Source organism: Phycomyces blakesleeanus (genome assembly GCF_001638985.1).
Source record: "Phycomyces blakesleeanus NRRL 1555(-) unplaced genomic scaffold PHYBLscaffold_39, whole genome shotgun sequence".
In the NCBI taxonomy this organism is placed as follows: Eukaryota; Fungi; Mucoromycota; class Mucoromycetes; order Mucorales; family Phycomycetaceae; genus Phycomyces; species Phycomyces blakesleeanus.
The window spans coordinates 207,460-221,990 of record NW_017265169.1 but is presented as its reverse complement, the minus strand read 5'-3'; the positions used below and the strand labels follow the sequence as shown (position 1 = coordinate 221,990).

The 14,531-nt window shown below is 36.8% G+C and overlaps 6 protein-coding genes across 6 annotated transcripts; 2 read left to right on the top strand and 4 right to left on the bottom strand.

Moving 5' to 3' along the window:
- Positions 1 to 210: 210 nt before the first annotated feature.
- Positions 211 to 1,345, bottom strand: PHYBLDRAFT_79652 (hypothetical protein; the record flags this gene model as incomplete). Its single annotated transcript, XM_018443487.1, has 6 exons — positions 211 to 425; positions 479 to 758; positions 812 to 845; positions 914 to 1,026; positions 1,074 to 1,163; positions 1,227 to 1,345. Coding segments are annotated over 6 exons (712 nt in total), but the record flags the coding sequence as incomplete, so codon positions are not given.
- A 3,680-nt stretch (positions 1,346 to 5,025) lies between these two features.
- PHYBLDRAFT_160700 (hypothetical protein) lies at positions 5,026 to 5,619 on the top strand. The gene is made up of 2 exons (XM_018434231.1): positions 5,026 to 5,201; positions 5,250 to 5,619. The coding sequence occupies exons 1-2, from the start codon at positions 5,066 to 5,068 to the stop codon at positions 5,327 to 5,329; spliced, it is 216 nt and encodes a 71-aa protein (XP_018284100.1). The 5' UTR covers positions 5,026 to 5,065; the 3' UTR covers positions 5,330 to 5,619.
- Positions 5,620 to 5,633: 14 nt separating this feature from the next.
- Positions 5,634 to 6,744, bottom strand: PHYBLDRAFT_152862 (hypothetical protein; the record flags this gene model as incomplete). The annotated part of the gene is made up of 2 exons (XM_018433015.1): positions 5,634 to 6,436; positions 6,489 to 6,744. 2 exons carry the CDS (start codon positions 6,742 to 6,744, stop codon positions 5,634 to 5,636), a joined length of 1,059 nt encoding a protein of 352 aa, XP_018284099.1.
- A 1,489-nt stretch (positions 6,745 to 8,233) lies between these two features.
- PHYBLDRAFT_119509 (hypothetical protein) lies at positions 8,234 to 10,216 on the bottom strand (the record flags this gene model as incomplete). Its single annotated transcript, XM_018428686.1, has 6 exons — positions 8,234 to 8,830; positions 8,941 to 9,048; positions 9,118 to 9,201; positions 9,290 to 9,413; positions 9,481 to 9,887; positions 9,992 to 10,216. The coding sequence occupies 6 exons, from the start codon at positions 10,214 to 10,216 to the stop codon at positions 8,234 to 8,236; spliced, it is 1,545 nt and encodes a 514-aa protein (XP_018284098.1).
- A 31-nt stretch (positions 10,217 to 10,247) lies between these two features.
- PHYBLDRAFT_189407 (hypothetical protein) lies at positions 10,248 to 12,699 on the bottom strand (the record flags this gene model as incomplete). Its single annotated transcript, XM_018439658.1, has 8 exons — positions 10,248 to 10,552; positions 10,627 to 10,898; positions 10,986 to 11,079; positions 11,169 to 11,407; positions 11,512 to 11,597; positions 11,700 to 11,787; positions 11,960 to 12,013; positions 12,657 to 12,699. The coding sequence occupies 8 exons, from the start codon at positions 12,697 to 12,699 to the stop codon at positions 10,457 to 10,459; spliced, it is 972 nt and encodes a 323-aa protein (XP_018284097.1). The 3' UTR covers positions 10,248 to 10,456.
- Positions 12,700 to 13,116: 417 nt separating this feature from the next.
- On the top strand, positions 13,117 to 14,466 carry PHYBLDRAFT_128711 (hypothetical protein; the record flags this gene model as incomplete). Its single annotated transcript, XM_018429235.1, has 1 exon — positions 13,117 to 14,466. A coding segment is annotated over exon 1 (1,275 nt), but the record flags the coding sequence as incomplete, so codon positions are not given.
- Positions 14,467 to 14,531: the final 65 nt, after the last annotated feature.

Here is a 14,531-nt window from a genome sequence, read left to right as displayed (position 1 = left end):
AAAAACTTCAGAAAGAAGCGAAAACTTTCGGAGCACCAATGAAATGTCTTTTGGAAATAAGCAGAAAAAAATTTTTAGGGCTGGGAAACGAAAGAACTTCCCGGATAAACAATATTCAAAGAGACAGATTTTAGTTCTAAAGCACTTCTTTCTTCTTTATCTTCTAATAACTAAAAGAAGCCTCAAAGAAAAGCAGTCCATTGCATTATTACACTGAAAAAGAGTATATTATATACACATACATACACATACACATACACATACTCATACACATATACAAGCGGATACATCTAAAAACACAAGTATATATATATGTGTGTGTGTATTGATATATATATATATAAATTTTCTAAGAAGTAGTAGCAAATTTGGTCACAAAAGCTGTAATCTCATTGCGGCACGCAGCATTTGAAGGAACAACGTGACTATAACGCAAAAGATTAGACCAAATATATACATATATATTGTGTTCACTTACCCTCCCGGATGCGTAAGTATAACTGGATTAACAAATAACTCTGACAAAGCAATAGCCTTTTCTGGGACTATAAGTGTATCTTGTTCTCCATAAATATGCATGCTTGGCGTATTAATTGGAACAGAGAATAAGGACTGGGTGGCCTCTTGAGAAATTAGCTTAAATCCAGCACATATTATAGCAAATTTGAAGGCAGGGTGACCAAAGTCTTTAGAAACCAGACTAGGCATCACACCACGGTTCTCAAGTAGCTCAGACATGACAGCAGCAAGACCAGCGCCTTGTTTTTTTTTAGAATATTAGTTTATATTATTCTTTTTGTGTTCATCTTACCTTGCGAGAAACCAAAAACACCGTCGAAAGGTCCCTTTAAAATCAAAGTCTATGTTTACACCCTCATTTATACACTTAACAAGAGTATATTATATACAATACCTGCTCAATAAGTATATTTTTTAAATAATCAACTGATTCCCGAAATCCTTGATAGTAGCCTTCAGGCGTTGCACCACTTGGAGTTGGGTGCCACCATCCAAACGGTTTAGACTCTATTTAACCTATTCTAGCCAAAAATTCATCAAATGTATGAAATTACCTTCAGGTGCATGCTCATCGGCAGCAGCTTCTCTATGTGCATCGGATGTATAGCGCGGATCAACAATTAAATGAGGCGCGGTAACATATACTAAAAGGTAGATCATTAGGATTCTATATACCATTACTGTCATTAGATCTCGAATATAATTACTTAATTCAGCAATCTTGTCGAGCTTTTTACGAATCACGGCCGTTTTCTTGCGAAACACTGGGCCATTCTGAACCATTCCATGAAGACATAATATACGAAGTTTGTTAGGTGTACTCATGATGACCTTGTACAAGAGTTTTGCTGTAAACCCTGTCGATACTAATATTCTAAACCCGTCTTATCATACTGCGGTAAAATAAGGGACAAACTTTAGCCGAGTTACAATGAAAAGTATGTACAGAATACAAGATAACAGCGGATCAGATACAAAGCTTTATACCACGCATGTACTTTGGTTACATAAACTTACAGAAAATGTTACTCCATCCACAATAAATCATTTATAGAATTAGACGCTATCTAAACCTAATTTTCTTCTTATTTACAATACTACGGCTTTTCACCTTGAGAGTGAGAATATTCTGGAAAACAATTAGGCAAAAGAGTAATTTTTTATATACTGCAGAATTGTCTTTTATATGATTTTTCCCCTTTTTTTATTGGAAAGATAATGCGAACATCTAAAATTCCTTGTGACAATAAATAAGAGTAAGAAATTTGTATCAATGGTACCAACAGTCCTACGGGGACAACTTTCTATCTAACCGGACTAATTAAGTGATCACCCGTTCGGGGCCCGGTATCTCTCTCTCTCTGATCCTTCAGGGAAAAATTGTGTGTCCTGAAATTCATACAATATATTCAATTAGTAACCCTAAATTTAGACTTAATTGACCATAGAGAATAGCAATTAGTCGCAAATACACTATATCAATAGTCAGCTATATAGTAGATTGTGAGTTATTGTCATTAAATTGGAACGCAATCTTGTTGGGAATTTTACTATTCATTGGCCTTCTTACGCGTAGGATGTCTTTCTCTTTATTTAACCTATCTTATCTATATTACCAGAGAATGGCCCAAGGTTTATCATTAAAAAAAAGTCAAAGCCAGTTTGAAAGCGCCAACTGGTAATTAATCCCCACCCACCTTTGTATTTTTAATTTTTTTTTCAAAGCACAAAAGAAAATCTTGGTACAACTATTTCATATCATGGCTTGTACAAACTATTATAGTAAAAAGGATTCCTCAGGGACCAGATATAATTATTCCGTGCAGGCAAGAAAGTTGCAATGTGTGGTCCAGTAAAATTAAAATGTAGTCTCTCACCAGAAAACGCTGTGCCCCTAGGATTAGCGAAGATACAAATATCCACTGTCTGAACAATACACTTGCTTATCTTCTTTGTTTCAGAAAAGTAATGTCTTTCTTTGTATTCTTATTACTGCTGTTATTGTTAATTATTTATTGGTTTAATAACTTTCTTTCTTTCTTTTTCTTTTTAGCTTATACGCTTTTGTACACAATGCTGCTTATTTTGAAGACTGTCATCTAAAGCAATCCTCCGAACAGACACTTCGTATTTGTTTTTGGTAGATTATCTCTGAATATTATATTAGTACTGAACAACAGGTGTTCTTACAGCAGTATGTAAATTAGACAGAAAAGCTGAGTATTCAAAGTTGACTTTAACTTTTTCTATTCTGGGTGGGGGACCATTTCTTTTAGCTGTAGATAGCCCAAGTGGACATTTAAGCTGGATATTATACTCATTACCAAAGTAAATGAAATAAACCTAACACATCTAAAAGACTCAGCAAATAAAACTTTGTTTATTCACTCTAAGGATCTTTCAGCTTTGTAATCAAGGTAACTTCACAAATGTTTTGATCGCTTTCCCAAGCATCCTTTGCGTACCAAAATTGCAGGAAGATATGGAATATATGTAGATTTTAAAAAAAATCAAATTGCAGAAGATTTTACATAACCTTTGTCGATCAGCTCTATTTTCTTGGGACAAATAAGAAATTATTCTCTATAACTTATATTGTCGTATCGAGAACGGGGAGTTTTTTTTGCGGGAATTTAGATTCGTACAGTTATATAGGTTTATAGAATAATCCTTATTTGCCTAAAAACTAACAGTTGTTTGTCGCATTTTTTTTTTCTCTTCATCTAAAATCTAACTCTCGTTGATCTAAAAAATCTTAATCTGTCTCGATCTCAATTAGAAACACTGTAATCTGCTATAAGTGATAAGTTGTATGCGTCAAAAAAGAATTATTGCTAATAATACAATTGTGATATACTTTAGTCAAAGACATTATATATCAAGAGTACCCGGCTGTTTGAGTTTTTATAATATAATAAAGTATAATAAAATAGTTATAAAAGATTATTTTAATATTGATAACATTATATACACAGTATCAGCAATATATATATATATATACTCTTTAAACATCGATAAGAGACTTTGATCTATATTAGTTGTTAAGATCATTTACTGTATACAACTAATTATTTTAATAGACATCATACTTCAGTTATATTTAGGGCTTTGTAGTTAAAATAGCACTTATTTATAAACTGAACCACGATGCTATACATGCTTTTCTTTCCTTTTACTAAAAAAGGATTTATTTTTAAAGCTAAAAAGAACTTTCGAAAGCTAACCGATCAATTTTCTATTGATTCATCTCAAATGATTTCTTTTTGAATACCTCGTTTGAGTAGAATGGGGAAAACATGTGAGGAGTGGTATCAATGATCAAAAATTTTAGAGACCCTTTTTAATCATGAATAATTGCTACAACAACTTTAAGATTTATGTTTACAAACGTAATTCATTCAGCTTGAGGTGATCAAATCAATAACAGTTCTTGATTAGCATGTTGTGCTGTGCTTCACAAAAAGCCTCTCGGTGAGTAAGTGGACCCAAGCAAGGCGTACACAGTCACATAAAAAAACGCCGAACTCTTATTCGCAAAGCGCAAAAATAACGAGACTCCTCCTCTTCAACTCATTTTCTTTTCTTTTGTTTTCGTGTCTCTTTTTTATTTCTTTGCTTTCTCACTTTATTATTATACGTTCATGACAGAAGCACCCATACAGCGATTGTCATCCGAGACGCTTCTTAATATTGCACTCATTCTCGATGTACCTTCCATTGTTGCACTGGGTTCGAGCTGTAAAAAGTTCAGCGCTCTTCTTACCAATGACCTTTTGTATCGACGTCTAGCAGAGCGCGACTACGGAATTACTTACAAAAAACCCGATACAACGTGGCATGACCTTTTTAAACAACTTTATGCATGTCAAAATTCTCTCTGTCGCCATCTCTCAGACGTGGCTGATGAACCAAGCGAAGCTAAACGGACAATGTATACTGTTGCCATTAAGGCACCGTCTCTTTGTGAAATTTGCAAAGAAAATACAGCAACTCATCTCAGCATGGCACCAACAGCTGATGGCCAAGGTAACTTATAAGCGAAAGAAAATAATTTAACTCAGTGTATAGTGTGCCGTGGCTGTCTTTCTGCAAACAAGGGCGATGTGTTCCCTGTTCAATTTGATTTAGAATCAGGGGATTTGGTCTGCTTTGGCTGTCAGAAGGAAGGAGAGCCTCGCGTGGTAAGAGTTCTAGTGTATAATATTTGAGACCTATTCTGAAGATGTATGTACCTGATAGCTTGGTGAGGGCCAAGAAGAGGCCAAGGTGAAAGGGATTTTGGAAGCATTGAAAACAGAAGACGAGCAAGGGAGTTTGGACCGTCGACGCAAAGCCGAACAACTTTTGTACGTCCAGGAATTACGACGAGAGGACATGTCTCTTAAGCATTATCTCGTTGAAAAGTCTTGGAGTCGAACCTGGATGCTATTCCGCACACGTAAATATATATTGCTTGGTTTTATACATATTTCTTATATGTAATATAGGGGAAGGATCACCGTTGCCAGGAAAGATTACAAATCACAAACTGGCTCGTAGCAATGGCATGTTAGATCCAAATATCCGACTTCCTTTGGATAAATACAGACCTGCCCCAGAGACCCATGCTGATATTGTGAGTGAGACACTGTGGAACTATCTTGAGAAGGCATACGGTGTACAAGGAAGGGCATACAGCGAAGGTAAAAAGTTAATTAGTTTTTACAAGCGTACTAAACAGGGCTGTGTAGATGATCTGCATGGGCCAGAGTATGTTAGACTGAGGATCTATTTCGATGATTTCAAAACCAGTATATTATCATACCCTTAATATCATCCCTTCCACAAAACAAGCAAACACACAAACACAAACACAAACACAAACACAACACAGCCACCAACTCACTCGCAAAAAAAACAAGCATACACACATATACACACGAACACGAACATATACTCCCTTGCAGTGCTATATAGGCATGCAGTTCAAGAGCAAAGTTTGTCAGTGGTTTTTTTTTGAGAGAAATGGTTTTTGTATACAAAAAAAATGTCCATGAGGTCAAGTAAAGATACAAAACCCACTTCTTTATATATATAAATGTTATTTTGGGATATAATTATAAGCAATACGAGTGTTATACCTTGTCATACTGTGACAGATCCCATCGCCCTGCCTTACGACCCACTTTTTTAACAATAAGGACGCATGGGTTTTGATCAAACCGCATGACAGCCGTAATGTTTTGCTTTCCGCACTGCTCTCGGAACATAAGCACCTGTTTGGCAAAGTGAAAGCGTTGAATCATGTCTTGAACAGGCAAATCTTCGTGTTCTAGACATAGTTTCATATAGCTTTCTGGCAACATTGAGTAAGCTCTAGCCAATTCAACCATGCCTCGCAATGGAGGTGTCTTTGCCGGCATATATCCAAACGCTTCGTTTTGACCAATACAGATCCCACCTGTCATCTTTGCACCAATTGGAAAAGCTTCGAGTTGGTTAACTAGCCTGTGAGTCAAATATTGAACTAGATGGTGTTGAAGTGTTTCGGTCCATCTTTTTCGGCTAGTTGTAAACGAACGCAACAGACGAATCCAATGATAAATAGATATCTGGTTGAGGTGTTGGTTGATTGAATGAATCAACATGTCAGATAAACTTTCCATTTCGAGCTCTTCAGTAGCTTCTAGTAGTTCCAATGCAACACGTGGGTTCTCATTAACAATAAAGCACACATCTCCATAACTCAGGGGCCGATACAAATGGCTAAGGACAGTGTAGATGGCTTCGGACGACAAATCGAGATCTATTTCCAAACTTTTCCCGTGAGGTTGACTTAGTCGTCTGAAGAAGGCAGGTGAGCGTGAGAGAACAAGCGAGTGAAGAGCATACGACTTTTGGAGTGTGGGGAAGACGAGATGAATATCCGAGAATTGGCCTATAAAGTATGGAGTGAGACCGAAGTACTAGGATTAAAATCGATTGCTTACCTTGCAAGAACCCGACATGATACAGATAGTCGCAGTAGTCCTGCATGTTGTGATCCGAAAAAATAGGAGTCCCAATGGGAACCATTGGAGGAAAGAAAGTTTGTTGATGATGCGGGATCTGCCCAAGCATCGGCATTGGCATCGGCAGCGGAAGGGGTGGAGAAGCATCACGGAAGGAATGGTCAATTGAATCCATTGAGCCATGATATCCATTCAGGAATTGAGTATGATTATGCGTGAGTAAAGGTGTAGACATGCTGAAATAGATATGATACACGAAAAAAAGACTAACAAGACGCGGGATCTGTCAGTTTGATTCTGAGGCATGATTAAGACAATATTTGCCATTACCTTTATATATATATATATTTACAGTCAGCGCCCTGATCTTGTCTTGCCAAAGAAAAGAAAAAGATCGTTTGGTGAGGTTCAATGTACAGAAAAATAAAAGAAAAAAAAAGAGAAAGCGCTACACACAAAGAAGGTGAAAAACTCGTGTACCCAAAAGGGGACGACCATCATGCTCAGCGTGACGTCTTTTTTCATTGTCCTCTCCATGGTCACTGCCTATGCGACTCCGTCACATTCACCACTCCAGGAAAGGATGGAATTTCAAATGGTTAGCTCACTATGTTTCGATTTGAATTCCTTGAAAATAAATGTCGTTTAAATACGTTTGGTAATTCTTAGGGTAATAAAACGTGTGTATACCTTACCTTGTTTTTTTAAACGTCTTTTTAGTGTGGAGTCCTATATAGCGTCTCGGGCTCTTAGTTTTATATCAGACCAATATATCTAATATCAGTAATCACGTCCATATTTTTTTTAGTAATACTGAAGTAAACATCATTTTCCCTTTCATTATTATTAAAAGCTAGCTCTTATTTTTGCTGCGTCAGCTTATTAATAAAGTCCTGTTTTTTCTTGGAGCTGTGGCGAGGCGTGTTTGAACATAAAAATGTAACCCTGTGCTTTAATTTTTGGAAGTATGAAAGCTCTTAAAAGGTCTGGGCTGGACCATAGTTCTTTATATAAGAGAGAGAAAATAAAATATAGAATATACTGAAGCTACAATCCCGAGCCCTATAAAATCTCCCAATATCTTTTTTAGGGTATATTCTATATAGTATATTAAAAAGTACATGTTCTAGCCATTTTATGTGGACTCTTTTTTTGTAGTGTTTATTAGAAAGTAATGTGGACTCAAAATAGTATATTCTTAGAAAGTGATAAAGCATTGTAAATTTTGTCTGCCAAAAAAAAACAGTTGAAACAAAGTATGTCCCACATAATTTTCCTGAAATATTATGTGCATCTTTCGTCTATGATGCAATTGATAAATATTGTACATCTATGGTACTCTAGCAATAGTGAGTGTAAAGTATGTACATAGTAAAGAAGATATATATATATCCAGCTTTTAGGAGCTTCGTTTTGAACATATAAAAAGAAATTTCCCAATCTTTAAGAATTAGGATACTATAAAAGGAATCTTTAGACTTGTTTTACCCTTAAGATGTCAAACATAGAAAATTTATCAAAGGCTCAAAAGTTCTTAACTTTCGGGGCATTTTATGACACTATATAATATTATTATTAATAGAAATGAACATATATATATATATATGTATTTAAACAATATTGAGTAGTAAAGTATAGTGTAATGTGATATAATATGATATGATATGATGGATAAACGTGAACTTTGAAAAATAATAATACCAAAACCCTATGTAGTGTACTTCTTACTTTTTCCACTTATTGAATGATTTGATGATAGCTGCTTTGATAATACCAGCTGCCTTATCATTCTCTTTCTTGCTGAGTCCGATAGTGACATGTATTTTGATACTTGGTCTAGGGCAGGCCCGTTCTTGATCGTAAACATATTTTGCTCGGGTGGTCAATACGCCTTGATAGGCACATTCATCAACAACATCCTGCAGGAGTTGTTCTTCGTCTTCTCGAGAAAACTCCGTTTCATAATCTCGCAGACGAGATCGCAAGAAGGAGAGCTTAGCACGGATATGAAAAAATGGCGAAGGCGACTCAATATCGCCTACATGGATATCAACCAAAGGCTCAAGCGATTTGTTAGCCAATACGACACGGAAAGAACGAGCACGATCATTCAATTCTGCTAGCAAGGAAGGCTGATTAAGAATAATTGAAATTGCTTGAGAAGCAGATACAGCAAGCATTGCCGGAATTGAAGCAGAGAAACAATATGCGCTTCCAGCAAGTCTCTGGTGATCTACAACCTCTTCATTGCCAGCACAGAATCCACCTGATGCACAAAGAGCATTTGCCATTGACCCTACAATCATATCCACGCTAGTAGCCTAGTGTTGTATTAAAAATTCCGAGCTGTTACTTTAAGCTTGTATCAATTATTATTATTATTATTATTTTATTTTATTTTGTTTATTTTTTTTAAAAAAAAAAGGCTTACAGGAACATTAAATAGATCTGTCAGGCCAGCGCCTCTGCTACCCAATACACCAATTGATTGAGATTCATCCAAAATTAAACGATATTTGAATTTTTTCTTCAAATCAAGCTATATAAAAAATAAATACAAGGTTCTTCAGATAAACATGATTTGCGTTATCAGCAAAAAGAACCTTACTAGCTTATCAAGCGGGGCGATGTCGCCTTGGTTTGCGAATAAACCTTCCGTGACGATAAAGCGACGTGTCAATCTCTTTCTGTGCTAAGAAAATCAAAACAAATAAATCCCCCTCGTTTCTTTTGAGTATACAGCCAAAATAATAACATAATGAAGTACGTCTTACCAGTACATCTTCTGTTCGAATATCTTCAAGAACACGTTCAAGGTCATCCATGTCATTGTGCTTAAACCACCTCACATTTGATCGAGAGATCTGGACACCTTTCTGGACAGCAAAATTGACCCCTTCATCACTTAAAGCAATGAATGAGTAATAAACAAAACAGCACAGGGGTCAATTTTAAGTGGATATATACTTACACTACCAGTAAATCACCACGCTTAGAAAATGCAGGAATAACAGATGAAATTGTTGAAAATCCTTGCGCATAGATAATTGCTTGCTCAGTACCCAAAAACTGTGCTATGTCATGTTCAAGATCCATGTGAACATCAATTGTACCATAGAAACCAGGTGGACCACATGAGCCTACACCATAGTTCTTTAGTGTTTCAATGGCTTTAGTCCGTATCTGTTCTGACGAAACTAAATTCAGGTAGTTTGTAGTAGCTAAGTTCATTAGGGGTTTTGAATGATCAGCCACCTTTGGCTTGACTGACTGAGGTCCATTAATTTGCTGAGAGTTTTTGAGGTTGAATTTATCAAAAGAGCTGAGGGTGGGTACCAGTGGTTCCGGTTGCCACTCTTCTACAAGGTCATCGACTTCCTGCAAAAATCAAATGGAAAGCATCAAGCATAAAATAAAGCAGCTAATTAATATCTATTGAGCCAGGGATTGCTTATAGGCATTTTTCTGTATGTAAACTCTACTTTTTCTGTTAGTTTGACTGCATTGTCATGAGGTTTGTACTTCTTTGATAGCATGTATTTGAGAGCAAAAAAAACCAAAAACAGCTCGAGCACTATACGGAAAGGATCGTGTTGATAGGCAGTTTTGATATATGTCAAGGCAATATTAGACCCAGGAATGGCTAGTATAAGCTTATATACTGAGCCAAGTGTAGCATTGATGACATGATTAGGATCGTCTGCCATAATTCTGGATGGCATGAAGAAATGAAGGCTTGAGAGAGATTCAATACTGGATTTGTATTACTTTTTTTTGGCGTTTTACAGTACTTTTTATACAAAGTTGTTTGATTCATTTGCTACAGTAAAAATGGCATACAGGCTCCGCTTTTGCATAAAGTATGGAGATTACCCCTAATATTATTATTATTATCTTCTCATACTTTGAGAAATAACAATAACAAAGGATGCATGCTTATAGAATTATTATGAAGATCCACTGCTAGCAAACCACTTGACAGATCTGTCGTCGGATACAGATACTAGCTTGGTTCCTTCAGGATTCCATGCAACACCCCACACCTTTTTATATATATTATGTTATTAAAATATGCAATGATTTGATTGACTGTGTGAGCGCTTGTATATATATTTACCTGATCCGAATGAACCTCCTGTGTCTCTATTACAGACCGCATTGCGAGATCCCAGATCTTGACTTTTTTATCTGACCCAGAGCTAGCCAATTGTTGTTTACTGATATCGGGATTGGCGGCAACAGAAAGAACCCAAGCACTGTGGCCAGTCAATGCTGAAGCAAGCTGTCCATGTTCAACATCATGAACATAAATACACTTATCGTCGCTACCGCTGATAAGTGTACGGCTGTCTGGTGCAAAGGCCAAAGTGCGGACAGCCAATGCATGAGCTATAAAAAATGTACAGAATACAAATACAAGATTAATATTTACATAGTGTACATGATTTTTTTCTTTTGGAGGTTGTGGATGGTTACATGAGAGTGTGTGCGCGAGTTGATTGGTTTCTACATTGAACACATAGATAGTGCCATCCTCTGCGCTGCCAGCAAGATATTTTCCATCTGGGCTCTAATAGATATGCACACATACACATGTATAACAAAGAGGTTAGGTTATCATTAACGAAAAGAAAAAATCTTATCAATTAGACTCATTACATAGGCAGTGCACATCAAGAACTTTTGCCTTGTAGCAAAAGTGTGAGCCTTTTGGCCAGACTCGACATTGTAAAGGTGGAGCTCTCCGTTGTGCGAGCCTGTCGCAACAAATCTGCCGTCAGGGCTGAATTTAGCGGTCCACGCTTCAAGAGATGAAGCCGTGATTGTATTCAAAAGAGCACCACTATTCTCAAGATCCCAAATTTTTATAGTTGAATCTATCGATGAAGATGCAAGACCTTTATATATATGTATATATATGTCGTAATAATGGAGGACAAAAAAAAATAAGTTCAAAATACACACACACACACGCACACAACTATATTATTTGGTTACCCACGTTTTCCATCTTGAGTCACATCAACCGATATTACCCCCAAAGAATGTCCCTCGAGATCAAACTGTAATTCTCCTGATGTACCATCCCTAAGATAATGCGTTTATTGGAATTATACATAGATAAATATTTATATACTTTTCGTGTGAATGTACAATCTTTATTAGAGTGTAATACAATAAGAGACTCACCAACATTTGACAGTAGAATCCTCTGATCCAGTGATTACATAATTTGTATTTTTCGACCATGCAACATCCCAAATTCCATCGTTGTGGGCTAAAATGAAGAAATAGATCAGTCAAAAATTAAAAATAAATCAATAAATCAATAAAATGTTCGATCCAGTACCATCATCATTCACAATGGTGGGGATATAGGTAGTAGGCTAGAGTAACAATAGAAGCAGCAGGTATGAACATACAACGATCGTGATGAAATATCAACATACCATTGTCAAATAGATCCTCGCGTTCGATAGACTTTGAAAGTAGCAAGAGGTTGTCTGTGCATTGTAAACGATTTCGATGACATCACATGCCCAGAGTTTGTGATTTTTTTTTTAAAAAAAAAAGAAAAGAATAAATTTCAGTGGCAATAGTACCGTTTTTGTGATTTCAAATTAAACATTCACGACTTATTAAGATTAAACTCGCGAAATTTATAAACGCCGTTTCCAATATTGTGCCATTCCTAAGAATATTGCGATATTTGCAGGTTTAGCAATAATTGGGCTAACTAAATATGAAGAAAACAGGATTTGAGTTTGTTTTGAAAAAACGCGAATCTAGTGTTAAATTCTCTCACGAGTTAGCACAACTGGAACATATTGTATGGCTTTATTCGGTTTGAATTCCTGGAAATAGGTTTTCTTTTAGATATTCTTTTATACTATAAATTTATTATGGCGATATAAAGAGCATATACATATATATATATATATGTTATTTAATTCCATGATAAGCTTTAATATTCTCGGCTTAAAGGAGTTAATAATGACTATGATGAAAGCACATCGATTTAAATATTGCTTGTCTTTAAGATATTTTTTTTAGCTGCAAGCGTTCTTACCTGAAAAATTGATTAGTAACTAACAATAGCTACGCAATTTAATATGCTTTTTTTTGTGTATAGCTTGATCCTTATACTTTGGAGTAGACTTGTAAGGAAGTTGGGTACCTTTTTATACATGTGATGTAGGTCCTGTTGTACGAGTGCTACGAGTTACAATTGACGGTCTGTGCTGTCTGAAAGATAAGTTGTTCGTAATTTAAACTGGTTGGAGGGACAAAGGTATCTTATAGGAAATCTAGAAGATCAAAAAGGTAAATCGTAACTTGTCCTGTCGAGTTTGTTATAATTGCACCACGATATCACACTTGACAATGCCAGAAAAGGAGTTTAGGCACTAAATCTGAAGTTTCTGATAAGCAAAATAGATCTTGTCCTGTCACACAGTTAGAAAAGAAGGGACACATATACGCCAAATGGAACGACCTCTATCTCTTTATTATGTCTTACCATCTTATACATTCTCTCTTTTCCCTATCTCTCTTTCTCTCTTTCTCTCTCTCTTTCACGCTCTTTCTGTTTTTCTTTTTCTCTTCTTCCCTTCTTTGTTCTTTTTCTCCTTTCCTTTTATTGTAATTACTCGATCCTATATTATATACACTATCTTCTATAATGTCAGCCACCAGGACACCTTATCGTCCATCACTAGCTGACTTTACCACCGAGACACGCCAAACCACGGGTGATATACCCCCTGCCCTTGTCGGTGCATCTACCACATTTGTCAATAATGCGGTATATGTATTTGGAGGAAGACTGGCCACCAACCACCAAATTACCAATCACCTCTATATTCTCAACCTCAATACCTATGTGTGGACTCGTCATTTTGCCGCACCCGACTCTGCCCATCCACCACAGCCACGGCACTTTCATTCAATGAGTGTTCACAAAAACCAATACCTAGTTCTGTTTGGTGGAATGGGATATGCCTCTAGTCGAAAACGCCTTGAACAAAATGAAAATATATGTTCCCTCAGGGATGTGTGTTTATTTGACACAAAATCTCTCTCATGGATTACATGTGAAGTACGACCAAGTCTGTTTACACCGCAAGCGCGCTATGCTCACTTGTCAGTTTGCGCCAATGACAAGTTAATTATTATGGGTGGGCAAGATGTTGGCAATCGTTATGTACATGAGATAAGTGTGTTCGATCTCATTACCTTTGCTTGGGTACAGTGCAGTCCTCTCGATAAACCCTATGGAACGTACCGCGCAATCGCATTCTGTCCTCCCACAAAAGATATTGCAATGTTCAAAAGCGCTTTGTATTACCCAGAGAAACCAAAGAAGAACTTTTCTCTCACAGCAGCCGAAACAATGGCAAGCAATGACCCGACCCTTGACGTAGATCTCACAATGTGTGTGTATTCCAACTATAATTTCACAAATGTCACCCGAGATCTTCAGCTTCTCTATCCTCTACGCACCCAGGCCACTGTCGAATATCATGACCGGTCTACCCAAATGTCGGGCTCTGTGTTGCCACCTGGACTGCGATTTCCAACTGGACGAGTTATCGGACACCATTTTATTCTCATTGGTACCTACTTGTCTCCCACTCAACATGCATTTCATATCTGGGCGCTTAACCTAGTTAACCTAACATGGAGACGTATTGATGCTGGATCTGCTTTGAACACTGGTTCATGGAATCAGGGTTTCCTGCATGAGGATAGAAGAAAAGTGTATGTACTTGGTAACAAATCTCAAGATTTGCTTAAAGACTATCATGGGAGACGAATGAATTTTGAGCATCTTACTGTTGTTGATCTCGAATCTTACGGGATATATCCTCTTCCACACGCAATCTACTCCAGTACTGCACAAGCTATCGGACTCGAAATGCTGAACGAAACCATGGTGGCGGACTCTGAATTGTTGACGAGCGATAATGTGTGGGTGCCTGTCAATTCTGCTGTTCTGTCTTGTCGATGGCCATTTTTTGC